General features: G+C 36.6%; 1 protein-coding gene across 1 annotated transcript; it reads right to left on the minus strand.

Annotated features, from left to right (window-relative positions):
- Positions 1 to 9,754: 9,754 nt before the first annotated feature.
- On the minus strand, positions 9,755 to 12,122 carry LOC149554694 (protein transport protein SEC13 homolog A-like). Its single transcript, XM_089828744.1, has 2 exons — positions 11,505 to 12,122; positions 9,755 to 10,475 (listed from the first exon to the last, which is right to left on the minus strand). Exons 1-2 carry the CDS (start codon positions 11,979 to 11,981, stop codon positions 10,023 to 10,025), a joined length of 930 nt encoding a protein of 309 aa, XP_089684870.1. The 5' UTR covers positions 11,982 to 12,122; the 3' UTR covers positions 9,755 to 10,022.
- Between the last annotated feature and the right edge of the window lie 226 nt (positions 12,123 to 12,348).

Genomic DNA, 12,348 nt, shown 5'->3' on the forward strand with positions numbered 1-12,348 from the left:
CCAAAACTTGTGCTAATGATGTAGAAGTCAAAATGTCACCAAAAAGAAACTCGGTAGAAGATCTATGAAAACTCTTCCCTCTATCTAGCCACATAATATATTTTGGACTGGAATCTTGATCATCACCAACATGCATTGAAAAAGTTGTAGCCATAGGCGAACCATATGCACTCATGTCAACTATATCGACAATAGGTGTAGCCGCATCAAAATATATAGACATAGAAACAACACTAACTGTTGCAACAGAAAACTGAACTGAATCTGTAGTTGATGAAAACTCATAATCAACATGTGTGACATCATTAGAACACACATCCACAACTGCATGCATATTGCTAAACTCCTCGTTGGGTGGTTCAACTAACACAAAAATGGCTACTGATATGACAGTATCCTCGCATTCTCCTAATCAACTATTGTTGCATTGCCATCCCCTGACAAAGCTTCATATGTGAATTCCTGACTCTACAAACATGACTCAACACCAAATTGTGAATCAATAATACTAGAGCGTAAACCCACATCTATTAACTCCGCTGAAATGCCCACATCACCAACATCATAACTAGGTGGCTCTATACATGTCTCGATCCCACCTGAGGAATCAACTACCTCCTCCACTGGAGCAACATACAAATTGTCAATATTGATGCCCATCTATCTAGCCATAAGCTGCAACATCATATCCATTCGCCTATTCTGCTCCTGTTGCATCATATCCATTCGCCTATTCTGCTCTTATTGCATACGATGTCCCTCCTCTAATGTACCCAATAACCATTTGAGCATATTCTCAAACATTTTGCCCTCTATCTGGCTATCCCAAATTCTCTATAAGACCTCCACAGGATGGTAGGACTTATAGCTTTGATACCATTGTAATGGGCACCTTAGAAATGCCCAAGAACTAAACCAATTGCTAAAAGCGATTTTAATGTCTTTGCATAGGTTTCAATCCACATAATATGAGCAAAAAAGAATTTATGCAAATTGAAGTTTGAACCACTACTGAAATAATATTAGTTCTCAAAATCATTAAATCAAATACATAGCAATAAATTCCAAAGGCTAAACCTCAAGGGAATGACGTGTAGAATGTTACAAGAGAGGATGAACATCCTCTAATGCCAAGAACAAGCTCCAAGCTCTTATCAAATGCAATTCACAATAATCTGATCTGTAATGGGCACCCTAGTTATAACTTCTTGAAACACTCTGCACACAAGCTTTGATACCACTGTAATGGATACCCTAGAAACAACTTTGATACCACTATAATGTGCACCCTAGAAATGCCCAAGAACTAAACCAATTGTTGAAAGTGATTTTAATGTCTTTGCATAGGTTTCAATCCACATAACATGAGCAAGAAGGAATTTATGCAAATTGAAGATTGAACCACTGCTGAAATAATGTTAGTTCTCAAAGTGATAAAATCAAATACATAGTAATGTATTCCAAAGGCCAAACCCCAAGGGAATGACGTCTAGAATGTTACAAGAGAGGATGAACATCTTCTAATGCCAAGACCAAATCTCTAACTCAGACGTCCAAGCTTTTATCAAATACAATTCACAATCATCCGATACAATAATCTGATGCTAAACAATGAAGCTCCCACCTCTATTTATACTTTTCCTACACTCTTCTAGAAGGAAATCAAATATTAATTAATTGCAAGTACTAGAAGCTTCCCCCTTCCAATAATTAATGCACTCTCTAGAGACTCCTCCCTTGCAATACAATAATTAATTATGCTTCTAGAAAATTAAATTACTAGAGGCTTCCCCCTTTCCAATAATTTATACACACTGTAGAAGCTTCTCCCTTGTAATATACAATAATTAATTTAATTAATTAAATATAAAGTCACTTTTTAATTTTTAATTTATTTAATAACTTTATAGGAAATTAACTGCTCCACTTAGCCTTTGGGGAACGTGAAGGCTAAGAACTCCATTTAGTTGCTAAAAAGATGGGGACATTACATCCACATTTTGAGAGCTTGAACCAATGCATACATTTATAGGTCATATGAAGACTATTTCTGCTTGGCTTCATTGAGCTTTTCACTTGAGAAAGTCACTGGTTTTCCTTCTTGACTAAGAATTGCCCCTGTAGCAACCTTGCTAGCATAACATTCTACTTGGAAAACTTTGTTAAAATCAGGTAAAGAAAAAATTGATTGCTCACTAACCTTTTTCTTAAGCAATTCAAAAGCTTCATTTGTTGATTGACTCCATGCAAACTTACACTTCCTTCTTCCTTTAATAGTTTCTAACATAGGAGCACATATATGACTGAAATTTCTTATGAATTTCCCATAAAATATAGCAAGACCATGAAAGCTTCTAACATCTGCAACTGTTTTTGGGAGTGACCAGGATAGTATAGCATTTACCTTATCTTTATCCATCTTCAAGCTACCTTGAGAGATCACAAAACAAGATATGTCAGCTCCTCTTGCATGAAAAAACACTTTTCCAAGTTTAGTACCAATTTCTCCTCATGAAGTCTTCTCAAAACCATGTCAATGTGCTCTAGGTGTTCTTCCTTTTTCTTGCTGAAAATTAATATTTCATCTAAATATACTATGATGAACTTGTCATTGAAGTCTTTGAGTATTTCATTCATAATTCTCATGAAGGTACTAGGAGCATTAGAGAGTCCAAATGGCATTACCTTCCATTCATATAATCCATCATTAGTTTTGAATGTTATCTTCCACTCATCTCCAGCTCTTATCCTTCTTTGATGGTACCCACATTTTAAGTCAATCTTGGAGAAATAATTTGCACCTCCCAAACAATCAAGCAAATCTTCAATTCTTAGCATTGGAAACCTATATATGATTGTAATCTTATCAATGGCTCTAGAATCAACACACAACCTCTAGGTTCCTTCCTTCTTGGGTGCCAAAACAGCAGGTACAACACATGGGCTTAAGCTCTTCGTAATCAAGTCAGAATCAAGTAACTCCTTTACTTGTCTAGCAATCTCCTCATTTTGTTGAGGTGTCATCTTGTATGTAGCCTTATTGGGTAAAGTAGCTCCAGGAATGAAATCAATACAATGACTAATGTCCCGTATAGGTGGTAAAGACTTTGGCATACCTTCTAAAATCAAACCTTCATACTTATCCAAAAGTTCTCAGTTCATTAGAAATTGTCTTCTTTGTTTCAGCCTCATTTCTATCATTTCCAACGGGTTCTTGTGGTTGTGGGTTAGGCATCAAAAGAAAACAAGGCTTAGGTTCATCCTTCATGTCCCGTAAAAATTCATTTTGATCAACCATCATAATTTTGGCTTCCCTCTCTTTATTTTTTTCCACGTCTTCATGATCAGCAAATGGAATCAATTTAATCACCTTTCCATCCTTCTTAATGGTGTATATATTGAGTTTTCCATCATGTTGTGCCTGCAAATCATAATGCTAGGGCCTACCAAATAATAGGTGGCATGCATCCATGTCAACTATATCCCACAAAATTATATCCTTATACTTTCCAATCCGAAAATCAACCCATGCTTGCTCATTTACAAGAGTTTGTTGACCCTTTGTTAGCCATGAAACCTTATAAAGAAAAGGATGAGGTATTCTCCTAAGTTTTAACTTCTAAACCATCTCAAGAGAAACTAAATTCTTAGTAGATCCTGAGTCAATAATGACGGCAAGCAATCCTAAAGATAGTTTTCCTTTGTGGTGGTTCCATGGTAGTAGGCACTTTCAAAAGCGTTCTTTTCATCATTAAACTTTCTCCTCTTTCAAGTACACTATCTGAGTCGGCCATCTCCTTCTCTTGGTATTCATCATCTTCTACCAAATGTGTTCTTTCACCTTGTGAACTTGAACTAGCTCTATCCAAACACCTAGATGCATAATGTCCCTCCTTATTGCAATTGAAACAAATGATTGAGCTTGCCCTTCTACCACCAAATCCACCTCTTGAATTGCCTCTTCTACCTCTGAAATTACCTCTGAAATTTCCTTCGCTTTAACTGGTTTTTTGCTTTATCTCCTTATGATCTTCATGGTTTTGTCCTCTTCCTTGGAAATTTCCTCTTCCCCTTTGATTTCTTCTTCTTCCTCTACTATTTTGTTCTTGCCTTTTTTCAATTTGGCTTCCACCTTCAACGCTAGTTTATAACATTTATGTACTGTATCAGAACACAATAAATTAAGTTCTTCTTGAATGTTCAATCTCAATCCATTGAGATATCTAGCAACTTTTACACTTTCACATTCACTTTGCTTTGCCATAATTTTTGGAATTCTTCAATATGAGTTGTGACATCTAGCTTCTTTTGTCTTAATCTTTGTCTCCTTCAATGAAGTTGGATTTCATAATCCTCAGGTAAGTATGTTTCTCTCACCTTGGCACACATCCTTTCCCATGAAGTTATCATGTTCTTACCTCCTTTGACCCCTTCTCCTTGGGTGAAATTCCACCAAGTGAGGTTTGGTCCCTTCAACTTTGACTTGACAATTTTTACCTTGTCCTTTTCTGCTATATTTTCACATTCAAAAAGGTTGTTCAAGGCTTCTATCCAATCCACAATAGCATCAGCATCCATCTTTCCCAAGAAGATGGGTAGGTCAACTTTGGCATCTTTCTTGCCAACTCTTTAAAGGGCTTCTATGAAGTATCTCTGGTCTGCAAGTAAGTTAACCACCTCCTGCTCAGGGGTATCCTCTTCTTTCCCTTCTTCCTCTTGCTCTGAGGAAACCTTTGCTCTCTTTTCCATTTGGCCCTTCAGCTTTTCAAATTCATCCAATAACCACTTATTGGTTTTCTCATGTTCTTGCATCTTCTTTGCCAATTCAGCATTGGTGACCATGTTTGATGTTTCAGCTTCTAACTCTAATCCACACATAAAATCCAATTGCCTCAAGAGTTTTCCCTGAGCTCTAATACCAACAATGATGCAGAGATAAACTCAACGGAAGCTAAAACAAAAAAAATCAGCACCAGAAAGAGATAGATAACAATATTCTTCTAATTGATTCATCAAATGAACAGTATATACACTTGCTCTCCTAAAGATTTCTTCTCCCCATAACTTCGTATCCAAAAACTTGACTAAACCTAAACCTAAAAACTCTATTTATACTTGCTAGGACGGTCTACGAAACATTCTAAATTATTACAAAATAAGAAAACCAACCCAAAAAGACTTATTGCCAAAACGGCTTACAAAATATTCTAGATCAATATAGAATAGAGAAGAATGACCCCACAATGCTCTGAACAAATCTCAAGAAAAGATCTTATCCTAATGACAGACTCTGAAATGTAGCAACATGTACAATCTTAATCTTTATGTGAGTGCTCCTACACCACGTGATTCTCATAAAATGATAAATCCAAATTGCCATTGTATTGAGTATATCGTATTCTTACTTTGCAAAAGTGCCAAAATGCCATCATATGATGAACACAGCAGAAATGGTGAAAAATGCTTGAGAGATGAATGAATGGCCATCAAATGACCAAATGTATGCTTTATTGGTTGAATTAAGATTTAGAGGCTTTTTAGTTTAAAAAAGAATAAAATTTGGCTTGTCTAACCTGGTTTTGGGCACCCACATGCCTGGATTCTCATGGATTCCTACGGATTCTGCCTGAATTTTTGCAGGACTCCAGACTGGAATCCGAGTGGGATCTGAGCAGAATCAGGATCCGGATCGTACCAGAATCAGTATCCGAGGCCTATCAGAGGGACCCAGTAATGTAGATTTCACTACAACCATGGAAAACTTGAAAGGAGCGGTAGAATTGGAGGAAATGGAGAGATGAATTAGATAGTTTTAAAGCAGTGACCAAGTAATTTCAGGTAGGTTCTATCATCATTGTAATTCAGTGATTTTTCTACTTATGTCTGTATTCATCTGACCAGGTCTGTAATTTAAACTCAGATTAACCTGATATTAAAATATTACAAAATATTAGTCGTCCTCATGGGTTTTCAATGTTAATTATTAAAAAACAGTTTCAATTTTCAGCCTCTAAGTCAGACTTATCTACCAATTGAGAACATTAACAATAAAACAACTGATGGTTTAAATTAAAACATAAAATTCTACCAGTTAAATTTAGCATTTAGGTTTATTTGTTTTTGTTCAAATTTTATGTTTTACAGTATATGTTTGATATTTTTTCTGTATTTTTTATATTTAAATTTTATTTTGTACAATTACTTCCTAGTTTTAGTTTTTAAATTACATAAGATTATATTTTTTTGTTTTTTAATTTTCATTTTTTATATTAAGAAGTCAATGAGGGGGAGCAGTGGCTAATCATCCACTATGGGATTATCATTGCTTTTAAGCTTAGATAATGATTCTCTCTAGGAACTCCCAGATACTGGTGCTGATGCGTTCTGGTTCTTTGATGGCTTGGATTCTCCCCAGATGCGCCCAGGAAGTGCCACCCGGGCCAGTGGATGCCTGCGGAGGCGCTTTTTTGGGCATCCTGTTGGCCCATGGATTTTTCTGAACTATAAGGCTTTGATTATGAGGGGTTCGCCTTACAAGTTGAGGTTACCCATGCAAAGAGTTTTATTTCTGGCCAAGACAGATGGCATACCACAAATTATACTCTTAGGTATGAGATACTGTTCTAAGGATGTATATGCGATGGCTGCAGAGAATTCAACTGTCTGTAATGGCTGTAAGTGATTTTGTGCATTTAATTTTATCTTTTCTAATTCTTGGCAACAATCTTTGACCAATCTGCGGAGTTCTGGAGTTGTTGATTTAAATATTTCTACTGTTAATCAAAAGCAGGTCCTGAGGCCAGATCAAGAAAGTCACAAATTGACTGTATACCTGGGCAGTCAAGTCTATCCAAATGAACTGTTATATCATTGTTTGGAGATGCAGGAATGCATCCCAACTGTCTGATGAAAATTAGGTTTTCCATCTGATTTATGCATGTCAGATGTAGTTTTCAAATGTTTTTTTTTATTCTTTTGAGCTGTCCCACCATTTCAAATTGTGGAGCCTTCTATTCTGAGGTAAGGAATCGCCTTTCACTCCCAACGCATTATTTGTAAAAAGATGCGTCTGAAGTGATTGTCCTTCAAAATGTATTAATGTCCAGGCTTGTTGGGCTTTTAAGGCCTAACTTAGGTAGCTGAGGTACGTGAACTTTTTGATTCCAAACCCACAATCGAATGATTTAGTTTTGTACATTTCTTGCATTTTTTTTTTGCATATATATAGACACATCCCAAATCCAAAAAAAAAAAATCTGTGCATTCGATTCTTGCATCCGCATCAGCATCAGAACCAACATCGGCAACTTATTTTTTTAGGGTCGTCTTGGTGAAGTGGAACTACCCTCAAATTCAAACTTTGTCCTCAACTTTTCAGGCCACATACATGAAGGCGATGGCTCGTTTTCTCCCGCAATGTGAAACATTGTTGAGCCTTGACCAAATGAGCTAGAATGATATCAAGCTATAGGGATCAAGATAGGGCTAATATTGGCAGGTGCCTCATTGCAGCTTTCACACTCTAATACCAAAAGGGATGTGTCTTATAGAGACATGGTTGTGCAAATGTAGGGTATTCTCTCATACACTACACTGGGCAGCCCAAACTCATTGGAAAATTGTTTGACTTGCATGCTTCAAATATGGTTAATGTAAGCATCTCGAACTTCATTTATGCAAATAGAACATTGTTAACTATTACCGACTCACCTTTTTTGCGCATCCGGGGAAAATCCAAGCTATCCAAGAACCAGAATGTATCAGCACCAGTATCCAGGAGTTCCTAGAGAGAATCATTATCTAAGCTAAAAAACAATCATAATCCCATAGTGGATGATTAGCCACTGCTCCCCCTCATTGACATTCTTAATATTAAAAATTAAAATTAAAAAACAATAAAATATAATCTTATGTAATTTATAAACTAAAACTAGGAAGTAATTGATAAGTAGGAGATGATTTCCACAGTTAGTCAAATTGTGATGTGAATATCAGGATTTAACTGTGTGATTTTGAGTCAAACTCGATGACCCATGTTTCATGAGTAGTGATTCAACATGAATCCATCTCTCATGAGAATAAATGGAACACTTAGCACTCATTGGATCTAGGTGATGCTCACAGGGGTGAAGCACCGGGACTTCCCGGGAGGTCACCCATCCCAGTACTACTCCAGCCTGAGCGCGCTTAACTACGGAGTTTCCTCCACAGTAAAAATACAGAAAAAATATCAAACATATACTATAAAACATAAAATTTGAACAAAAAAAAAACTAAATGCTAAATTTAACTGTCAGAATTTTACATTTTAATTTAAACCATCAGTTGGTTTATTGTTAATGTTCTCAATTGGTAGATAAGTCTGACTCAGATGCTGAAAATTTGATGGTCATTCATTCATCTCTCAAGCATTTCTCACAATTTTTGCTTTGTTCATCATATAATGGCATTTTGACACTTTTGCAAAGTAAGAATATGATATACTCATACAATGGCAATTTGGATTTATCATTTTATGAGAATCATGCTTCTAACTTCTTATTATTATTATATGTTTGAAGTTCTGAACCAATGGTGAATGAACATTGAAATATTACATGTATGAATCTATGAATAAAAATGCAAACACACACACACATATAGTAAAATGTCTAAATATATACCTGCAGTACCAGATTCTGCCCCATAAAATTTTGCAAAGTCCCCAAATCTGAATCAGAACAAGGTTCGGCTATCACAGTGAAATCCACAACCACCACGTGTTTAAAAACCTTTTCATTTGTTTTTAAATTTTTACTTTCCTTTTAAGTGGAAGGGATAGTTACAGTTTAAGATTTTCCAAACAGGAAATGCAGAAAGGACAATTCCAGCAATTGGGGACACTTTCTACACATTTCCACACTGTGGGGAACCAATTTCTGCGCTTCATACCAGGAAATTGAAGACAGACAAATTAGCCTACCACCTTGTATATAAGTCATTAAAACATTATAAACATCAATAGCTTACGTTGAAAAACTAACCAAGTCTAAAAATCATGTCTAATAGGTCTCATCGTTATATTTATCCAGTTCCCCTTTTGTGAATTTCAAAATTCTGATTCAATCACCTCCGTGTAATTGGCAAAAGGACATACCCTATCTAAATGGGTATTGGATTGAACCCTATATATCATGTCTCACCTCAAGGTGCGTGCCTGCAGGAAGATAAAACAGACGAATCTTTACTGGCATAGAAGCTACTTCCATCTTTTGAAGCTATTTAGTATCATCAACGGGGTTATTAATTCATGCAGACTCTGGCATTTGCAAAGCTGTTAAATACTTCTGGTACCATAACCTTGAATTATTTGCTAGCACTTTCTTCTGAAAAATGTGCTCATGTGAGGACTTTTAGACATTGCTAAACCATTATTTGGTAATTCTGCAAATACTTTTATGTATATCTTATGTTCTCTTGTATTGAGTACATGGTGTGGTGGTGATATATATGCAAATAAGAATATCTCAAATGCTGTATATGCTGCAATTTGTGGGAAAAGGCTAGTTTACAATGTCATAGTATAAATAAACCATTCTAGCCAAAGAATATGGTGGTTCCAGTTTGAATCTTACCAGAAAAAGAACTTCATATTGGCAGGATGGGAACAAAAATCTAAACAATAATTAAAACAGTTATCTCATTGTAACTGAATGTTTTCTGCAGAACTGAAAATAAGTTTATACAAATTTTCCATGCATCAAATTGACTACCATTAGCAAGAAGGCAAAATTTCACGTAAGTGAAAGAATGCTGAATGTTCCATTTTCCATAGTTGAGAAATTATTGCGATACTCCAAGCTTCTATACACATGTAAATCGATTCAGAGTTTAAGGGAAAAAATCTGCCAAATTAATGAAACTCCCAGCCTATTCCAAGATATTTTTACTAGGACGAAAAACATTCCTATAAAAAAATTTCAATTCGACCTGCTATGAAAAGAGATCTCAGATCACAACAAACTCAAGAAACCTGAATTCAATTACTGTACTGTGGTGACCTGATTCCACTCCCCATCCACTGCTTCCTTCCAGAGGGTCACATTGTTATTCCCATCAGCAACCGCCAATATGTTTCCAGTTAATGACCAACTGACCCTCCACACAGGGGTCTTAAAATCATTTAAAACCTTACCCTCCCATTTGTCTCCCTCCTTCCCCTGAGTCCATATGACCACAGTCCCATCCTGGGAACAGCTTGCAATAGTGCTTTTGGGAAGCCCTAAATTGGGCGCCCAGGCCACATCACGCACCCAATCGGTATGCATTTGCAGAGCAGGAAAGGAATCCAGCTTCCAGGAACCATTATAAAATTTCCATACCTTAGCCGTGTTGTCACAGCCACCAGAGACCAGCTTCTGGATAGGATCTTTAGTCTGCCCTACCATAGATCCAGGAACCAATGCAGGCGCCCATGAAACTGCAGTGACACCAACCTGGTATTGAGAAAATTTTAGTGGCTAATGATCACCAAATTTAAATATTCATAAAACTCTTGGGCAAACAAAAATAAAATAAACATTTGTACAGAACAAATTTTTAAAAAACGAAAAAAAAATGTAACAGTGACTATTTTTCATCAATTGAGTACTTTAAACAAAAATTACATGCAACAGTGACTATTTTTCACCAACCGAACATCTTAGTTAGAGGAAAAAAAAAGAACATCAATGCCATGGATGCTTTACTGCTGGCGAATGCGCAATTGCAATATGGAATTTCATCTCACAACATTTAGTCTTGTATTTTTTCAACCATCTTCCCTTTAGAATCAAGGAGACGCGAAAGTCATTTCGGAAACTATAGCACGATTTTAATTTATGTCATTGATTAGGGTAATCATGAACAATAACGTTAGGATTTCTGTAATCAATGATTTTTTTTGTCCCGGTGCTAATTTAACTAGAGAAGATATAAACTTATGCACTACATAAAGAAAAAAACTTAAATACCCACCATTTTGCAACTAAAAATTGTTTCCTCGAAGAAAATAGCCAATTATTTTATGTAAACAAAAAAACCCTAATATTCTGAATAATCAACATTGACAAAAAATGGGCAGAAGCAAGAGGAATCTTGGAAAGATGTAAACATATGCGATACATACATTAAAATACTTGAATTTATACCGTTCGAAAATGAAATTCGCTTCATTTCTTTACATCGAAGGAAATAGCCAAACATTTTGAACAAACCATACGATCTCTAATATCTTGTAAAATCAACAATGGCAAAAATTTGACTGAAGCAAGGGAAGTCTGGAGAGGATTTAAACCCATGCACTACACAAATGAAAAAACTTAAATATCTACAATTTTGCTATAAAATTTTGCCTCCCTTCCTGTTCCTCGAAGCTAATAACCAAACATTTCGTACAAACCATATAAACCCTAACATTCTGCGAAAATGACAAAAAAAATTGTCAAAAGGAAGAGGAGTTCACCAATTGAGGGCAAAAAACCGACCTGGTGGGCTTGATCTATCTTGGTTTTGTCCCATTGTCCGTCATCCCGCCCGGTATATACCGTAATGGATCCGTCAGAAGAACCAGAGGCGAGGCAGAGGCCCAACTCGTGTGGCGCCCAGGAGATAGAATTGACGGAGGCATTGTGATCAGTGAAGACTTGATACTGCGACCACTCGTTCCCCTGAGTGCCGCTCTCGCGCCAGACGATCACGCGACGGTCATATGAGCAGGAGGCGAGCAAAGATCCGAACTTTGGATGTGCCCATCCGACCTGCCAGACGGGGCCTTGGTGACCGGAAAGAGTGGCGAGTAGTGTGGGCGAATCGGATCCGCTGAGACCAAAGACTTTGATGCTTCGATCTGAGGAGCAGGTGGCCATGCGCTTACCATAGTAGTCGATTGCTGTGTCGTGAACCACATCTTGGTGCCCAGTTTCGACCCGCTGACCTTCCGTTTCCCCCACTGCTGAAGCCATTCCTCCCTCCCTCGATCCAAGGGGGAAAATTATACAGTGAAGATTTTGTGAAAATTTTGTTTTCTTTATCGAATGACTCTCGATTCAGAGCGCTGTCAGAACATTTTCAGTCTGTCACTCCGTTTATTCATATGCGATGGCGAGAATTCTTTGTAGATTTAGTTTGTGTTTATAGGATAGGTAAAACAATTTAATATATTCATATATCTAGAATGGATTTCCGGTCTTTATTATTATTATATTTAATTTATGAATTATACTGTGTACTTTTCCAATTGCATAGAGATTATACTTACATTCAAGAAGAGTGACATGGAGGCTAAGCTGATACATTTCAAGATATAAGACTATAATTAGAGAGCAACCT

The sequence above is a fragment of the Cupressus sempervirens genome, chromosome 5 (genome assembly GCF_028749045.1).
Source record: "Cupressus sempervirens isolate cs-2001-9-10 chromosome 5, ASM2874904v1, whole genome shotgun sequence".
Classification (NCBI taxonomy): domain Eukaryota; kingdom Viridiplantae; phylum Streptophyta; class Pinopsida; order Cupressales; family Cupressaceae; genus Cupressus; species Cupressus sempervirens.